This window comes from Panthera uncia, chromosome F2 (genome assembly GCF_023721935.1).
Source record: "Panthera uncia isolate 11264 chromosome F2, Puncia_PCG_1.0, whole genome shotgun sequence".
Lineage (NCBI taxonomy): Eukaryota > Metazoa > Chordata > Mammalia > Carnivora > Felidae > Panthera > Panthera uncia.
The window spans coordinates 78,885,862-78,906,077 of record NC_064812.1 but is presented as its reverse complement, the minus strand read 5'-3'; the positions used below and the strand labels follow the sequence as shown (position 1 = coordinate 78,906,077).

The 20,216-nt window shown below is 38.5% G+C and overlaps 1 protein-coding gene across 2 annotated transcripts in view; it reads left to right on the top strand.

Annotated features, from left to right (window-relative positions):
• Window positions 1–1,100: 1,100 nt before the first annotated feature.
• The window catches only part of SNTG1 (syntrophin gamma 1), a 327,584-nt gene continuing 308,468 nt past the window's right edge, over window positions 1,101–20,216 (top strand). For both annotated transcript variants that reach the window (XM_049633712.1, XM_049633711.1), the window contains exons 1-2: window positions 1,101–1,211; window positions 8,787–8,921. In XM_049633712.1, coding sequence (XP_049489669.1) covers window positions 1,185–1,211; window positions 8,787–8,921 — 162 coding nt within the window. In that variant the 5' untranslated portion in view covers window positions 1,101–1,184. The remainder of the gene's footprint in view (window positions 1,212–8,786; window positions 8,922–20,216) is intronic.

The following is a 20,216-nucleotide window of genomic DNA, read 5'->3' as shown; positions in this document are numbered from 1 at the left end:
TGCCTTTCCTTTGCAAATGACTTGTTGTTACCTAGCCTTCTTATCATCAGCTTGCTGATGCGTGCCAATAAAGTGGATCCAGGCCCGCAACCCACAAAACGTACTGAGGGAAAATACGCAGTACACTATGCTGCCTGTTCAGTTAAGTGTTGAAAATGGTCAGCCTCTTTTCTTTCAGAGGCAGTAGGAATCATCCAGCGAGAGCATCAGTGAACTTCTTGTTCTGGTTCACCCACACTTACTTGATCAAGTGTTTATCATCTAGTACAACAGAAAATGACAAAGAGGGAAAAAACAGGTTAATGTTTCAAGGATTCAGAGGAGGAATAATTTTGAGGAGCCCAGTCTTCTAATGCGGAATTCACCATGCACTTTACTTTGAAGTCTCATTTACCTAAGCTCTATTGTATTTTGTTGCTGCAATTTTTTCGTTGTGTCAGGGCATCAGTTTTCTATGACGGCCCTCAGTTTTATTAAGTTGACCACATAACTAAAATAAAATTCTCTAAAATCGTTTAAAAAAAAAACCCCACATATGCATTTATACTTAAATCTGTGCTCACAATTTAGGTATTATAATAACCACAAAATGAAACTGTGCCAGATATTTCATACATCGATTTATCTTGATATTATTCACTCTGATAAACAGCTTGTTTCCTTACATCATACTGTTTGTGAATAAGATTGTAAGTTCCAGAGAGGATTATTCATGCATGTAGCTGTTTAATTAAAAAGAGAAAGATTAGTCAACCTTTTTTCGAGAGATAACCGAATGAAAGGCAACTTTTAATTACTCCTTTGAAGTTTCTTTCCCAGTTGCAAACTCAGGTTTCAAAATGAACTCTGGGAATGAGCGAACACGGCAGAGAGGAGATTGATCCTATCAGAGATCCTGTCTGAATGCTTGGTGGAGTGGGTCAGACCAAACCCTGGCAGTATGTCTGCACTTCACAGCATAGGGAGGGGTTAACACTTTATTTTTCGCTTCCTTCCTCTGTCTTCATTGCACCCGGGGAATTCTTGTCCCTTACAGGTGGCTGTAAACACAGTTGGCCCATAGGATCTGCTCCATAATTGCTTACACTTTATTAGCAGTCTCCATGCTTAACACTCGATGCGGCGCTTGATGGCTTACCGTTTTTCTGTCTTTTCAGACGACATCCTTTGCGGTGCCGTGGCACATGGATTTCAGGACTGCCTGTGAAGAGGTATGTTAAGCGGCTTTCTGCTTTTTGAATAAGGAGAACAGGTTGTAAAGGGGACACGCTGGGCCCTCCTTGATGTGAGTGGAGCATTGCTTTTGGCACAGGGATGGGTGACGGGTTCATTGCATGTCCAGGGTCTGACCTGTTTCTCCGAGACTAAAAAGCCAAAGAGTGCCTGGGGAGGACCCGGACTTTCACTCTTCCTTAAGAAGAAGACTGGAACATATTTGATTTGATTAAATTGCCCTTCTCCATAAACTCTGTGCTCGCTGCATGATTTCAGGTAGTAGGAGTATTGGAAGGAATTCTTTTCACATAAATGGTTATAAATTAGAAGACATCTGAAGTCCCTTTCAGCACTAAAATCCTATGATCTTATGATTCCAATATTATTTAAGTATTTCAATATTATTTGAGTATTAGTACACGGCAATTCAGATTCTCTGTAGAGAAGCAGTTCGGTGTGAGTTAAAGTGACACATTGCTCTTTCAAGGGTATTAAAGGCCATTCAAGTGTGTGGTCAATGGTGCATGGAGTTAGGCCCCAGGGGATGTGACTGTTCTATTTTAGGAAAAAACACCGTGAGATGTCACTTGTTAAGTTTCTTGCAAAAATACCTTCTTTGAAAAACTATTTGTCACAGTTGGTTCAAAGTTTAGAACATAAGTAAGAAAATGAATAAATTGCTTTTGTATGTTTAATACTTAAGCTCTTTACTTTCCAAAGGATTTTCTTTATGCTAGTACATTTCAGATTACATTATAGTTATTTATTTACAAACCTCTCTTCATGCGACACTAAAAATTATAACGTCAGAGTGTATAATTTATTCATCCTTTTAACCCAGTACCTATCAGTTCACGCTTTAAAAAAAAAAAACAATTAATGCTTTAGAAACTTAAGTTTAGGAGCATGAGTTTAAATCTGTGCCTGTTAAATACACAGTATCATACTCTTAATTTTGGATATAATAAGTCTACCATTTCCATCACAGTTTTGTTCTTATGTTTTGGGCAGTAGAGCACTCATTGAAATATTTGTGTGAATGAGATAAAAATGAAAGAAAAAACCATATGAGATTCATGTGGGAGAGACAGGATGTGGCCAAGTACTGTTTGAACACATGGTTTACCTTGGATCTCAGAGGCTGAGCTAAGATGGACTTCTCAGACCTTTTTTTTTTTTGTTGGTTTTGTTTTTAAACAAAATTATTTGATTCATTGGTTTGGAATATATATCAGGTTCCATTTAAGGGTCAGAGATTTATTTTACAATGATAATTGTATTCGCGGGAATACAGAACTATGGGATCCTCTAAACATGATCAAATCCCCCAGCCGATGAACTAAAGTCACTGAGTTTGCCTGAAATTGACAGTCTTAGAACATTCAAATGGACAGGAACCATAAAGACAATTTAGTTTAACACTCTCACTTTGAGAGGTTTTATGAAATTCTGAGTGCCATTTAATTAATTAGATAAAAGCAAAAGTATAATGTAGAGCTTGGAATTCCTGAGTCTACGTTGGAGCCTTTTTCTAAATGATGTTGCTGGAAATTAGAACATAGTCAAAGGGATATTAAATAAAACTTGTTTTCTCTTGACTGTTAGTAAGCTATTAAAGATGAAAATCTGACTCTCATGTCCATCAGACAGATCTAGCTAGATTATAACCATGTACATACAGGGAAGTCTCTTCTTTGAAAAGAAACAGAACTATGTCCAGATAAGTTCCATTCAGGATATCTTAATTTTCTAACACAGATTCTTTGTAAAAGAAAGGTCGATTTATTAAGAAGGTTCTCCTCTTAAAAAGAAAGAGTCTATAAAATGCAAAAGTGAAGATAGAGAATAAATCCACAATTTATAGGAAAAGTCACATGTTATGGGCAGGCATAATTACTGATTTTCTACTTTTAAAAGTGTCATCAAAATAATGATGTGGTCAGGAAGCCAATATGCTATCTTTAGTCTAAGTGTTCCTCAGATTTCATTTCCACATCGATATCCCTAAAAATACGATCCACATCTCGGTGTTGACCATGAAAATACATATTTTTATAACATATATTTAATAATTCAATAACTTATTTACATGTATAACTTAATTTAGTCCCTCAAGTAATAGAATAGAATTTGTGACTGTGATTCAATCAACACATCCTGAAAGAAATCCTACTGTCTATGAAATACTGTACTAGCTCTATAAATTAATATTCCTTAATTATGAAAACAGTAATAACTTATTATTAAGATCTTCTCATGATAACAAAATATATGATGAAGTTAAATACTGTGATACAGAACAGAATGTTACTGGAGTCACTATGTGATGACACGATTCTGGTTAATTGTTAGGCGAATGTATTTATTCAAAGAAAACCCTGAGTTCAGAAAAGGAAGCACCTGTCTTCGGATGGAGTAGTCTCGGAAAGCCTCAAGGCAAAGTGACTCTTGTACTAGTCGTTGACAAATGGAAGAATTTAGCCATGGAGAAGGCCATGAATGGAAGTAATCCTAGAAAGCAGGACAAGTGCAGTTGGAGGCAGATTGCATCCAATGGCCTTTCCTGTCATGTTGCTATAATATGGTAGAGTATAAGTGATTACACATCACTTAAAGCTATAAGTGTACAGAACAAATTAAGTTATATTTGACAACCAAAATATGGAAGTACCAAGGACACTTGCAAAACTATGTGCAAGGCATGACATAGTCTCTGCCCAGTTCCTTGTGGTTTGTATTTTTTTATGTCTGATATTGCACATTTTATATTTTTATTTTTTAAACATTTATGTATGTATGTATGTATGTATTGAGAGACAGAGAGAGAGAGAATCCCAGACAGGTTCTATGCTGACAGCACAGAGCTCAACGCGGGGCTCAATCTCTTGGGAGGTCCTGACCCGAGTCGAAATCAAGAGTCGGCCACTCAACTGCCTGAGCCACCCAGGCGCCCCACAAATTTTATATTTCAAGATTAAAGGAACATAGATTTTAAAGTTTCATGAAAATGACATGTTGTGTTCTTTCAATGTCTAGAACCCCAATTACAGAGACCTTAACTTTTAAGTGCCAAAGAAATTATAGTCCGTTTTTTAAAGTTCCAAGGTAGGAAGATGAAGCTCAAGATAAATTCTTCATAAGTTTAAAACAGAGTAAATCCATGTAAATTCATAAACACATTTCATTGATTTACAGAAAGCAAGTCAATGACTAGATTTTTAAAAAAGTATTGCCTGTTAAATAATTAAGAGGCATGGCCTTTTAATATTCCTCTAAGCGAACAAAGTGGATTTTGTACAATCCCTCTGCAGTATTGGATCACCCACATCAGGCACAGGAAAACAACATTTGAATTTAATTCATTTTTTTATGAATCATCCCTTTAACATTTCAAGTTTTCTGTATGTTTTACAATTTCTGTAATATACTGTACATGTCTATATAGAGCACCTACATTTCTTCCCTACACTGTCCACACAGTTTGAAGACCAATGACGGTGATGTTAATAAACAAACAGAAGATGAATGCAGTTCTTCAGTTTATACTAAAATGTGCAGCCAATAATTCTCTAGGTGATTTTTTATTTTTCAGCCGTCTGGGTGCATAGATGTAAAGACCGTGGCTGGACTCTCTTAGGTTGTGCGGCTAGAGCAGTCGCTCTCACGGTCCTGGTTCCCGTTCTTTTTTGTTTGTTTGTTTAATTTTTTTTAAATGTTTACTTATTTTTGACAGAGAGAGAGAGAGAGAGAGAGAGAGAGAGAGAGAGAGAGAATATGAGGGGGGAGGGGCAGAGAGCGAGGAAAACACAGAATCCAAAGTGGGCTCCAGGCTCCGAGCTGTCAGCGCAGAGCCCGATGCGGGGCTCGAACTCACAAACCATGAATTCATGACCTGAGCTGAAGTCAGATACTCAACCGACTGAGCCACCCAGGTGCCCCTCCTGGTTCCCATTCTTATCGGAAGCAATCCACGGGGGATGAGACCATTTAGATCAAGCCTCTCCCAGTATCAGACAGTGTCCTATGTGTCCCCCATAGCTCGTCTTTGATGGGACAATCCACAGGTCAGAATGGCCTCACTCACTTTAACCCCCCCCCCCACAGTGGTCATTGCTTTGATACAGGAGGAACAGCTGCTTCAAGATGATGTCCTTTGCATTCCCCTAGGAAATTCTTGGTGACTCTCTAGTCACCAAGAGCACTTTTGCTACCGCCTGGTGAGAGACACTGATGGCCATGTCATTGCATACAGGAGGATTGGGGGAGGCATCCCTCAACTAATCTGTGCATGAGGGAAACCAGAGCAAGTAGCTAAGAGTGCCGCATCTGGAGCCCAGCAGTCTGGGTTCAAATCCTGCCTTCCACTCACCTCTGCTGCTCTGCTCTTTTCCTGCCTATGAAACAACTTGCACTGGGTTGTCAGGAGGATCAAATGAAATAATATTTCTGGGCACACAGTAGCGCTATGCAAGTGGCTAGTAAACAATGAAAAGCCACACGGCCACATTTCACGAGAGATGATACCGGCCCAGCGGAGCTGCTCTGAATCACAAGGGTACCCGGTTTTTAATCCACTGTCACAGCTCTGCTTCTAATGCAGTTGTAGACCAAGCGCCAACATTTTCTGCTCCAGCTCTATACTTGTGTCAACAAAAACCGTGCTGTAACTTTCCCAGTTCCTATCCGCCTCCTGCTCTGCCATAAGAAATATATTTATAAAACATAAATCCCTGTTCAGGTTTCTCTGGGGCATCTCCGATACCTTTAACCCCCCGGGACATCACACCGGGGCCTTGACCTTCCTCCTCTACACCTGGCACCTCTCCTCCCTCTGCCTCTGTCGGATCGCTGCAGACTTAGCATCGGGGATGCATGTTCGTGCTTCTCTCTTCTTCTGGCATCATGTCGGCTCTCCAATCTCACACTTTCGTATCTTTACTCATTCTTCCTTCTTGAATCAAATAGCTGTCGCCTCCTCTAATTATTATTTTCTTATTTTTTAAGACAAACTGTACATTTTTCTATAGTCAAAGGTGTCTTTAACACCTCCCTCCCTCCAGAATACTTAATTCTTCTCTCCATGTTGCTCCCATATCAGATATCACAGTGCATTTTGTGGACATATGCATATTTTTGTAAGTAAGAATACTCTGAGGTCAGAGACTATTGTTTGATTCACGTCTGACTCACTCTTACAACATTTTTTTTGGCCAAAAAAAATATTTGCAAAATTTGCAGTATTTGCAAAATGGATGTATGTATGGGATTTTAAATGTAATTGCATGCACACAGCTGAGTTTTTATAATCAGATATATGTATCATCTCTTACCCCTAGAGACTATATTTTAAGTTGAATTTGTTGTTAGCTTTGTGAGTCCCTTTTTTCTATTTTCTCCAAACAGCTATTTATTGGGGTGCGTGCGTGCGTGTGTGTGTGTGTGTGTGTTTAGTGTGTGTGTGTGTATTCATTCTAACAAAATCTGCTTCGTTCTTTGTTTTCTTTAATTCTGTCTTCCCAGCACCCAAATCTGAGCTCAAAGTCTGTATTTTGTTTTGCAGACAACTATCTAATAATGAGGGGGCATTTTATACATTATTTGAGTGAATGGAGCTCTGACCACATCAGACGTAATGACAGAAGTCTCATGGCTGTGTTTTTGTCCCTCAAACTTTCCCTGGATGATCTTTGATATCTCTTTGATGTGTAACAATAATGTATTGATGGGCTCTCAGGGAAAACCCCTTTTTTCATTATCACATCGAGACAGCATTATTTGTGATTGCCAGCCATTCCATTACACTTCGGGGAGAAAATTGGCCCGAATGTACTGTACATTAAAAAATCAGCAAATGTGCTCAATTATGTTCACTTGGCTTTGATATTATTTTATATCTTCCTCTTCCCCATGCCATCTCAGAGTGGTGCCCAGCCAAGATCACATTGTAAGCATGAAAGACTTTGCTCTGTGAAAAATGTAGAAAATTATGTTCTATATTAAGGAAAATAGAATTTGCTTTTGCTGAAATATTTTTGTCCTCGAGACACATCCACTTGAGTTATGTTCTAGAATAGACTAATCGACACTATTTACTGAGTGTCTGCTGTGCACCAGTCCCATAAAGGAGGAAAGCACACCATCCTTGGTCCCGGAAGAAGCTTATTTTTCCCTAAAAGATATCAATAACCCTTACAAAATAATATATGGGGTGTAATGGCATGTATTAGCACATGGAATAAAGCAGTTTGCAGAAAGAATTGTTTTTAGAGGCCGCGTTATCTAAGTATATTCTCATTTACATTATGAAACATTCTTTTAAAGAAACATACTCCTGGAGACCCACATGTGAATTTGTATTCCAAGAGAAAGCCTGGCATTATTGCCCGGGATTTTGTGCTCATTAAATACTAAGGGTAAATATGTATTTCTGTGTACTTATCCATTTATCCAAATTAAGAATGGCTCAATACTTATGAAATGAAAATGTAATTGCCAAGGTAGCCATTGTTCCTGTTGACTTTTGGTGCAGAATAGCAGCCAGGGATGATTTTCTGTCTCAGAGGAATTTCCTTTTGTATTTCTGATGAATAGGAACCTTCAGTGCTCTTGCTAGGGAGCATATTTCTGTGGATCTGGGTGAGTGTTATACCCTGACCTGCTTCAGGAGACACGGGCTTCGTGGGCTTCTTCCACAATCACTGAGGTCCTGGCGCAAAGCTACGCAGTGCAAGTTCCGCCACCTTCACGGGCTGTTTTGACAGATCCCCGAAATATCTGAAACAAATCAGTGGACTGGGAACCGTACATCTTGAGTCTGAAGTCAGGCGGCTTTTAATTAACGGCATTCATGTAGACAGTTCTCCTCACACCTGTATCCTCATTTCTTTAGCTGGGCTGTGTATATGTGCATGCATGAGTGTTCGTGAGTGGGTGTGTACGTGTGTCCAAGTATGCGTGTCTGTGTGCTTGGTGACTAGGAATGATGAAATCGTGGAGGTTCCAAAAGATGTTAAGTACGTAGAGTTTCAGATTTAAAATTCCACCAGAGAGACAGAACGTAGGCTAGTGGTTGCCTAGGGCTAGGGCGAGGGGTGGGGCGATGGACGTAAAAGGTTTCCCTTTGGAGGGATGAAAATGTTCTAAAATTGATTATAATGAGGCCCGCACGACTTTGAATGCACTAAAAAACACTGACTTGTACATCCTAAAGGGTTGAATTATATAGGAGGTGAAGTATATCTCAATAAATCTGTTACCAAAATGTTGTACTTAGATTATAAGTATTAAACAAAACTCATCATTTTTCAGATATGGTGTATAAACTATCCTCCTCACGGGCCTCATCTGATGTGGATTTTCTGACATAGCCTCCATTACCTGAGGTCACCTCACATGAAATGGTTAACCTTGCCTGCACCTGTATTAAGTATCAAATTCCAGATTCATCAGTGCGCAGTTTCCTTAGGTCTCAAATGCTATTCATCATGTTTTGCTGTGAATCGGCCATAAAATTATATTCTATAAACTGAGTGTAATTTATTTTCTCTGTTTTGTTCTCTCCCTGCCTGAAGACAAAGACAGGGATTTGTTTGCTGCAGGATGGTAATCAGGAGCCTTTCAAAGTCCGGCTGCACCTAGCTAAAGATATTTTGATGATCCAGGAGCAAGATGTGATATGTGTGTCTGGTGAACCTTTCTATTCTGGTGTAAGTAGCTCTTCCTTCTGTTGAAGTTTGTTGTTTTTTCTTTTTCTTTTTTTAATTTGTTCTGTTAACAAAAATGGTTATTCACAGAAAATTCATAATATATTTTCTTTTACTCTCCGAGCCTAGTCAGTCGTCTTTCGTGTCAGCTTTGTTCACATGATTAAGTAAGCACTGTCCTTTTCCAAGTACCAAATCCGGGTCCACAGCCACACATTAGGGCCCATCCCTACACACGAAGGCACCTCGCGGACTCCCGGCTGTGGTTATGGGGCTGCGGTGACACTTCTATCATCTGACCTTGAGCAGGTGCATTCCAGCTTTTTACACAGAGTACTGTCTGAGAACAGCACAGGGCAGTTTTTCCTACCGTGACCTTACATCATTGCCTACCCTGACGGATGCATCACATTGAACTTTGCAGGCGGTGCCAACGTGGAGCCCAATTCTTCGCACCTGGGAAGCGTGAGGCTTTAGGTGACAGTCACTGGACTCCATGTCAACACTTTTCCCCAGGGGAAAGTGCATGAATGATTCCATGGACCTCCCTGATAGAATTATGCCTAAGTGTCATAGCAAGGTCTCTCTGATGCCCCGACTGGTTGGCATATTACCTCGCCGCTAATCCAGCCTCAGAAAGGGCCATAAATCATCTCTCAAGACTCATTGGTCTGCTTAGTAACACTGAAGTACAACTGTGGAAGACATCCTTAGGTGAAATTAGATTATACTTGACAAAACAACTTTGCCATTAAAGAGGACAACTTTCAGAGTTTATCACTTATTGTATAATAACATTAAAGACATTAGTTTAACAGTGTTGCCATATGTGATCTCAGAAGAAAATTATAGAAAACAACAAACATTCGGCTTCCTGGATTCCCCGGACATCTATAGCTATTTAGCACAAAGATTTAATTTGTAGCTTATTAACAGACTTACCTCAGAGTGTTTTGTTGGTGACGAATAATGCTGAACTTGAGTTTCCACCTCGCTTGTCACCAACATCCTATGGGAGTCACACCAGGTCCTAAATCAATAGGCCTTTGCTAACTAAAGATAATGGGCATTTTGCAGACTGTTAACTATTCTTTTGTCACAGACCATTTAAATCATCCTGAATCATGGGTCTGGCTGTCAAAGCTGATTAAATTGTTCCCACAGGGTGCCCTTTCTTCCTTTTAGTTAATTAAACAATAGCAGTCAATGGTCAATTCCTTCCTCCCTTCCTCCCTTCTTTCCTTCCTTCCTCCCCCCCTCTATTCCCTCTCCTTCTCCTCCCCTCTCTCTTTCTCTGTCTCTTTTCAGTGAAGCAATACAACTCCTATAAGTCTTTGGAATGAATATATTACACAAGTCCTAGAACAATAAAATGCTGTCATTTGTAAAATCCAGACTATCAACATGGAGATAATATTATTGATTTTAAGCTATGCAATCAAAATAGCTAATATACGTAAACCTAATCTCTCTTTTGAAAAGAATGTTAGGAAGAACTTGATAGAATTAAGGAGAAACATTCTATGATAATGTCAACACATGCAAAAACAAATTGACACAATTTGGCAGTCATTTATAAGAAACACTTTCAGCAAAGTCTAGATAAGATGGAACTCCCTTAAGCCAATAATCTAATGAACACTTCTTACTAACTTTATCATCCACATTGAAGAACTCTCTGAGGTTGTAAGCAAGGCACAGATCATCACTTGCTACATTTTTACTCAATATTGTTTTGGTTGTACAGTAAGTCAGGAAATGGATATAAATGGCATAACAGTTGAAAAAGGAGATAAAACAAGTTTATTTTAGATGCCATGATGGTGTGTGTAGAAAACTCTAAGAAATCTACAAAAAATAGAATGACATACAAATTCATCAAGGTTGCTGGAAATAAGGATGATGTCCAAAGTTAGTCATATTTCCATAATTTGCAACACAAAAATAAAAATGGAATCTACAATACATCAAAGGGATAAGAAATTTAGCAAAATATGTACAAAGCTTTTACCTTGAAAACTACAATACTGTGATAAATGAAATGAAGATACACAAGCCAATGGAGAAATGTAACTTGATTGTGAGTTAACGACTAAATATTGTTAAGTTGTCACATCTTCCTAAACACTCATTATCAATCAAAATCCCCAAAATGTTTTTGTAGACCACGACAGGCTATTGCTAGGATTTACATGGAAATACAAAGACTCTAGTATAGCCCAAACGATCTTGAATAAGGAGAGCAAAGTTGGAGTGTTTATATTTCCCACTTTCAGAACTTACTATAAGATTGCAATAATGAATGCAATGTGAGATTGTCACAAGTACAGGTACATGAATCAATGGAACATTATAGAGTCCGGAAACAGACCCATGTTTATATGGCCAATTGCTTTTTTTTTTACTGTATAAACAAACTATGCATAACATAAAAGTTATCACTTTAACCATTTTTAAGGGTACAGTTCAGTGGCACTGAGCATATTCACATTGATATGAACCTATCACTACTATCCGTATCGAGAATTTTCATCATCTCATACTAAAACTCTGGGTCCGTTAAGTATTTCCCAGGCCCTCTCCCTTCAGCCCCTGGTAACCTCTATACTACTTTCTGTTTCTATGTATTGACTAATATAAGTGGAATCCCACAATATTCAGCCATTTGTGTCTGGTTTATTTCATTCGGTATAACATCTTCAAGGTTCATCCATGCTGTAGCAAATGTCAGAATTTCCTTCCTTTATAAGACTGTGTAATATTCTGTTGCATGGATATCGCGTCTTTTGTTGATCTTGTTTATCCATCCACCCAACAGTGTATATTTGGGTTGCTTTCGCCTTTTGGCCTTTGTGAATAATGCTAATATGAACATGGGAACACAAGTTATCTGAGTCCCTGTTTTTAATTCTTTTGGATACATTCCCAGAAGTGGAATTGCTGCATGAAATGGTAATTCTGTAGCAATTTTTTGTTCAATCTCTTAGCAGATATGTAATTTGCAAATACTCTCTCCCCACCTGTGGCTTGCCTTTTACTCTGTTGTTGCCTTTGATGCATAGTTTTTGATTTTGATGAAGTTCAATTTATCTCTCTGGACTTTTGGTGTTATAGCTAAGCAATCATTGCCAGATCCAATGTCATGAGTATTTTCCCCTACATTTTCTTCTAAGAGTTCCTAGTTTCAGTTCTTATGTGTACATCATGTACATCATGTACATTGATTTATTTTGAATTAATTTTTGCATATGATTTTGGTTAAGGGCCCAACTTCATTCTTTTGCAGGTGAGTATCCAGTTTTCCTACACTGTTACATCTTGGTACCCTTGTCAACAGTTATTTGACCTTGTATGTGTGGGTTTATTTCTGGACTCTCTATTCTGTAGCATTGGTCTATCCATCTGTTTGTGTGTGAGTACAATACTGTTTTGATTACCTTAGCTTTGTGGTAAATGTTGAAATCAGGAAGTGTGTACCATCCAGCTTTGTTCTTTTGCAAGAATGTTTTGGCTACATGAGAGTTCCTTGAGAGTCTATATAAATTTTAGGATGGATTTTTATATTTCCATGAAAATTGACATGGGGATTTTAATGAGCATAGCACTGAAGGAGTAGCTAGCTTTGGATAATAATGACATTTTAACAGTATTGAGCCTTCTAAACCAATGAACACAGGATGTCTTTTCATGTATTTACATCTTTATTTTCTTTCAGTAAAATGGGTTGTGGTTTTTAGTGCATATCTGTCACCTTCTTGGTGAGTTAATTCACCTATTTTATTATTTTTGATGCTATTGTAAATGGAGCTGCTTTCTTAATTTTCTTTGCATTGTTGAACTGATTTGTGTGTGTTCACTTTGTATCCTGCTACTCTGCTGATTTTTTCTTTAGTTGTAATGGGTGTGTGTGTACGTGTGTGTGTGTGTGTGTAATAGAAGGAAAAGTGAAAGTTCACAAATTTGTGGAAATTAAGAAATTTTTAAGCACCCAATGAGAAAAGGAGAAATCACAAAGGAAAATACAACATACATAAAGACGAGTGAAAATGAAAAGTACGACATATCAAACTTTGAGCTGCAGTGGAAACTGCCAAGAAGGGAAACTTTAGCTGCAAAGTGTAGGTTTTCTGCATAGAAGATCATGTCATCTGTGAGCAGAGGTAATTTTAATTTTCTTTCCAATTTGCATATCCTTTATATCTTTTTCTTGTTTCATTTCTTTGGCTAAGACCTCTAGTGCTACATTTCACAGAGATGCTGAAAGTAGGCACGTTGGCCTTGCTCTTGCTCTTGGAGACGACGCTGTAAGTCCTTCACCTCTGAGTCCAGTCTTACCTGTAGGTTTTTCATATATGCCTTTATTCTATTGAGGTAGTTTTCTTCTAGTCTTAGTTTTTTGAGTGTTGAAAGGGTGTTCAATTTGTCAGATTTTTTTTTTCTGCATCAATTGATGTAATTGTGTCTGTGTGTGTGTCCTTCATTCTGTGAATATGGTATATTACAATGGCTGAATTTCACGTGTTGGATCATTCTTGCATTCCAAAAATAAATCCCACTTTGTCATGATCTATAATATTTTTAATATGTTGCTGAATTCAGTTTGCTAGTATTTTGTTGAGGATTTCGCATCAATGCTCATAAGGGTCTGTAGCTTTCTTTTCTTGTAGTCTTTCTGGTATTGGTACCAAGGTAATGCTGGCCTCAAAAGGAGTTAGGGTGTTTTCCCTCCTCTTTAATTTTTTTAACAGTTTGAGAAGAACTGGTATTGTTTCTCCTTTAAATGTTTGGTAGAATTGACTAGTGAAATTACCAGGTCCAAGCCTATGTGGGAAGGTTTTTGATTGCTGATTTAATCTCTTTATTAGTACTATGTCTATTCAATTTTTCTATTCATGATTCAGGCTGAGTGGGTTTTGTGTTTTTAGGAATTTATTTCATCAAGCTATCTAGTTAATTCTTAGGTCCCTTTTTGATCTTTTAAAAAATTTCTATTAGTTGGTAGTAATGTCCTCACCTTTAGTTCCGATTTTAGTCATTATTTTCATCTATAATATTCTTCTTTTCTTAGCCAATGTAGGTAAACATTTATGATTTTGTTAATCTTTTCAAAGTACAAACTTATTTCATTGATTTTCTGTATTATTTTTCTATTCTTTGTTTTATGTATCTCTGTTGTAATCATTATTTTCTTCCTTCTGTTTTTTTTTTTTTTTTTTAATCTTCTTAAATGGTTAAGTTGTTAAGTTGTTGGTTGGAGATTTCTCTTTTTATGTTAACTTTTACAGCTAAAGTTTCCCTTCCTGGCACTGCTTTTGTTGCAGCTCAAAGTTTTGCTATGTTGTATTTTCATTTTCATTCATCTGTAAGTGTGTTCTATTTCCCCTTGTGATTTCTCCTTTTCCCATCGGGTGCTTGAAAATGTCTCAAGTTCCACAAATTCGTGAACTTTCCCTTTTCCTTCGGTTACTGATTTCTAACTTCATCCTGTTATGGTCAGAGAAGATAGTTTGTATGCTCGATGCCTTCTAAAATCTACTGAGACTTAATTTGTGTGTGGCCTGACACATGCCGTGCCTGGAGAGGGTGCCACGTTCCCTTGTGAAGAGTGCCAGCCTTCGAAAGGACTGTACCGTCCTGTTGGTTCGCCTTGAGATTTTTTTGTTGTTGCTGAAAACTGGACATTTGTCTCTTACAATGTGGTCACTCTGGAACTAAAATTCTTCCCTTTCCCAGGGTTTGCTGCTTTTGTGTGTTTCCTAGTCTTTAATTTCTGTAGGCCATCTCTAGGCCAGGGATTAGCCTAAAGTGTCTTCTCAGCTCTTGCCTGAGCCTGTGTCTTTCCCTGGACGTGCTCCGTGACTTTGTAAATCCCCCCATACGTGAATGCACAGTTTCTTTTGAGTATCCTACTTCTTATGTGTCTGGCTCCCAAAAGAGCAAACAGAGAAAGGAAGGGGAAGGAAGGCCCTGGCTCTTTGAATCTCCAAGAAGTTGCTGGAGCCAGTGGGGATTGCAACAGAGGCAGCTTGCCTGTGTCTCTCTGCAGCTGTGCTAGCAAAGGAGAAATCAGTGGGGCACCTGGGTGGCTCAGCTGCAAACTTCAGACTCTTGATTTCAGCTCAGGTCACTGCACCCAGCTCAGCTGCGTGTGAGATTCTCTCCCTCTCTGCTTCTTTCTCCTCTCTCTCTCTCTCTCTCTCTCTTTCATGCTCTCTCTCAAAATAAAGAAATAAACTTAAAAAAAAAAGTAGAAGTCCGTGATCAGAGCTTGGATCCACAATATTTCGAGTAGAGTCCCCACTGCCTAGTCTGTTTCCCGCGAGCCAGGTGTCAGCTGCTTCAGGAACAGGTACACAGCTGTCTGTCATTGGGCAGGGGTGGGTGGGGGGAGAGGAATGGGTATTCGCTACTGTTTCGAGAGCTGAAGTTGACCTAAATTAGCCATGACTTACCATTCAGAACTTCTGCTGAAAGTTACAGTCCTTACCGTAGGCTCCAGAATTCAAAAATAATTATACCAGGCAGATTCTACCAGTGCAATTGTAGATGGGAAAGAAGGATTCTTGGTGCTTTCTATTTCCCATTCTTTTTTTTTTTTTTAATGTTTATGCATTTATTTTTGAGAGAGAGAGCCTGTTCGCATGAGCTGGGGAGGAGAAGAGAGAGAGAATCTCAAACAGGCTCTGCACTGTCAGTGTGGAGCCCAATGCGGGGCTGGAACTTATGAACCGTGAGATCATGACCAGAGCCAAAATCAAGTCAGAAGCTCAACCCACTGAGCCACCCAGGCGTCCCTCCCCCATCTTCTTTAATGGCACTGGTCACTTGTCATATCAGTTCAAAGGGGAGTGAAAATCTTTTCAATAAATATGCTGGAACAGCTCAATAAATAAATGGAAAAATAAGATTACAATGAATTATGAATATTTTCAGATTGATTTTACTGTATGTGAAATGTAAAACCAAAACAAATAAGTTTCTGGAAAAAAAAAACATAGGAAAATATTTTTGATTTCGAGTGTAGACAACAATTTTTTAGGACAAAACAATTCTAATACAATAAAAAAATGGTAATGTGTACTCTATCAATATTTTAAAAATTTGATCTTTAAAATACCTTTTTTAAGAAAATGAAAAAGCAAACCCCAGATTAGGAGAAAATATGCCCTATTTGAGATAGGACTTGTGTCCAGAATATATAAAGAACTACCACAAATTGAAAAAAAAAAAGGTACAAACAATCCAATTAAAGGGAAAAAATAATAACAACTGAGCAAAAGACCTCAAAATAAGATATTCAACTTGCTTAGGAGAGCATAAAATGATGGTCCAATTCATTAGTCATCAAGGAACTGCAGATCAGATTAAAATACCATAATATACAAATTGACACTCATTACAATGACTTAAAAAAAGACTTGGCAAAGATGTGTTTCATTTAGAAATCTCATGCATTAAGTATCAGTTGAGCAACCTCTTTGGGAAACTATTTGGCAGTTTCTTATAAAGTTAAACATAAACCTTCTCTTAAGTGAAAAAATCCTACTCTTTGGGATTTACCCAAGATTAATGAAAACAAATGTTCACAGGAAGGCTTGTACAAGAATATGCAAGTTATGAACCAAAACAAGTTGTGAATTGATAAATGAATTTTGGTACATTCACAAAATGGGTTTCTATTCATTTATTCTTTCAGTGAAAAAAATAAATAAGGGATTTCCAGTTTGTGGCTCTACATATTAAGGAACTTGGAAATCACCACTCTATCATGACAAGTAAAATCTGAACAGACCGGAAAAGCATCAGCTCTCCTTGGATCCTTAAGGGAGAGGACGACACAGGGCAAACTGCTACTCCCAAGACTGGACAGACAGGCAAATACAGAAAGTCACAGCTTACCAAATGAGAGGCCTGCCCAAAGGAATCACCATGGCCACCTGTGCTGGCATAGGAAAACCAGAACTGTAATTGGATCGCCGGAGGCTCAGTGTGGACAAGTCTGAGGGTTAAAGGTGCCAGGGGACTTCTGGCTTCCAGTTCCGCTTGTAAGGATCTTGGAAGGCACCACTCCTTCCTCAAAAATAAAAAGTTGAACAGACTGAAAACTCAACGCTTCTTGGATTCCTGACAGAGAAGACAGGGCCAACCTCGGCCCTCAGAACTGGGGAGACAAGACAGTTGAATACAGGGAGTTGCTGCTAACCAGAGTCTCAAGAGCAGACAGTGGGAACCAGGGCCAGGCAGGAAGATCTGAGCTATAATTGACAAATTGCTGGCCACTCAGTGTGGGCAATCTGAGAATTAACTCGAAGGGGACCCAGTCATAGGGGGCCCCACAGTGTTCTAAAATTTATCTCCAGGAGTTTGACCAGTTTCTTACAGTAAGAACTGGAGATAAATCCCCTCTGGTGTCCACGGAGTGGGAGGGAGAAATGGAACCAGAAACGGGTCAGAGCACTGTTTTCTGAACGATGCCTGCCCTCACAGGAAGCTAGTTAGCTAATCAGCACCTAAACTACTTGGGCGTTTTCTGACCCTAACTGACCTGAGGAAGGAAAATACCCAACTCCAGCACCAATGCCTGTGTCCTCTAGCCATCCCGTTCTACTCAAGGGGGTGGGAATAAACTGAGAAGGACTTTTGAGGTTCCATAAACACAGGCTTCTCAAAAGCCTGAGACCTAATCACAGGGTTGGGGAAAGCTTCCCCTCACTACACTATTAAAGGCCTGCTGATAGCAGTTCCTTTGACCGAGTACATCATGGGAAGCTACCAAGAAATTACTAGAAGAAACACCAAGAAGGTTAAACGCACATGCACATGCGTGCACACACACACACACACACACACAAACTTTGAAGAAACAGAACAAACCTCAGAACCAGACATGTCAGAGATGTTGGCATTATCAGAGCAGAAATTTAAAACAACTCTGATTAAAAAGCTAAGGGCTCTACTGAATAAAATAGACAGCATGAGGAAAGATGGGTAATGTAAGCAGAAAGATGGAAATCCTCAAAAAGCACCCCCAAAAATTCTAGAGATAAAAACACAGAAACAGAAAGGATGAATTCCTTCAAAATGTTCATTGGTAGACGGGACACGGCAAAGGACAGAATCTCTGAGTTAGAGGATTTATAAATGGAATCCTCAAAAACTGAAAAATTACAAGAACAAAGACTGAAAAGAACAGAACAGAATATCCAAGGACTGTGGGACACGTACGAACAGTGTAACATATGTGAAGTGGGAATATCAGAAGGAGAAGAAAGAGAGAACAGAACAGAAAAGATATTTGAAGCAATAATGACTGAGAATTTTCCCCAGATTAATGTCAGACACCAAACCACAGGCGCAGAAATCTTAGAGAACAGCAAGCAGGATAAATGCTAAAAACCTACACCTAGGCATATCATTTTCAAGTTACAGAAAATCAAAGATAAAGAAAAAATACTGAATAAAGCCAGAAGAAAAAACACACCTTGCCTGTAGAGGAACAGAGATCAGATTTATAACTAACTTTTGGGGCACCTGGGTGGCTCAGTCGGTTAAGCATCCAGCTCTTGGTGATGATGATGATCTCGCGGTTTGTGGGTTCCAGTCCCACATCAGGCCCCACACTTACAGCACGGATAAATCAACTTAAAAAAAAAAAAGATTTACAACTAACTTCCCCTTAGAAACCATGCAAGCAGGAAGAGAGTGGAATGAAATATATAAAGTGTTGAGAGGAAAAAATCACCAACCTCGAATTCTGTATCCTGCAAATTTTTTCTTCAGAAGTGGAGGACAAAAACTTTCTCAAACAAAAACCAAGGAATTTTTTGGCAGCAAATCTGTCTTTCAAGAAATAATGAAAAAAGTTTTTTAGGGAAAAGGAAAACAATGTAGGTCAAAAACATGGATCTTCATAAAGAAAGGAAGAGCAACAAAGAATAAATAAATGAAAGAAAAATAAGTCCTTTTTTTATTCTTAATTGGCATAACAGATAAAAGTTTGCTCAAAATAATAACAGCAAAAATGTTTTTATTATGTTTATGAACACTATATATATTTTATATAGTATACTATACTATATAATATTTTATATTATATATAATATATATACTGTATACGAATACTGTACACATATTTATGAATGACTATTATAAGTGAAATGAGTAACAGAAACTAGACAAGGAAAGGGAGAGCAGGATTAGGATTATTTGGTTATTATAAGGTACTCAGACACCTGTGAATCAGTGTAGTGTTATTTGAAAGTGGCTTTGGATTACCTGCAAGTATATATCGCGAGCATTTGGTCAACTACTAAAAAAAGTAAAAAGGGAAGTATAACTGGTATAATAAGAAAGGAGAGAAAATGGAATATGATTCTACAAAGTACAGAATACTCCACTTAAACAACCAAGGGCAGAAAAAGAGTGGTAGGATACAATCGACAGCAATAAACTGAAAAAATAACAAATATGGTAGCTGTTAGGCCAACTATATCAGGAACCACCGTAAAATAATATGCCAATTAAAAGACCGAGACCGTCAGAATGCATCAAAAATCCAGACCCACCTACATATTGTCTACAATAAATCCATCTTAAATATAAAGACACATACAGATTAAAATTAAATAGGCTGAGAAAAATATACAGAAAGTATAGACTAATATCTTCAATGAACATAGATGCAAAATCATCAACAAAATAGTCACAGATCGAATACCAACCATGTGTAAAAAGAATTGTATGCCATGACCAAATGGGATTTATACCAGGTATGCGAATTTGGTTTATCATTGAAAACTCAACTAATGTTATCCATGACATTGACAGGCTAAAAAAGAAAAAAAAAAAAAAAACCTTTCTAGTGGAAGAACACTGGGAGGGAAGCCCCATCCCCCGTTGGTACAGTGTTATCAACAGACCCCGTCTCCTTTCCAACACATACCTCACCACCAGGCCAAATGAATTTGGCCGGGAAAACATCTGGTAGCTACTGCCTCTTAGATCATCCATTCTACCTCTCACAGAATCACTGGAACTCACGAGGCTCCAGTCCTTTCCCTCTGAAAGCAGTGCAACAACTGGCCAGGTATTCCCTCTGTGCATCTTTACAGGCACCAGCCAGGTCTAGGGTGTGCTCAGCCACTGTCTTTCAGAAATCCCACAATAAGAGGTCACTAGTCCCTATCTTCAAGGACACAGCAACATTTCAGGTCTATATGTTCATCCCACCCCCTGGAGGATCCTCCCAGAAGGTAGAGGAGATGGTGCCCGCAGGGGCCTGCCCATACACTGTGGTGC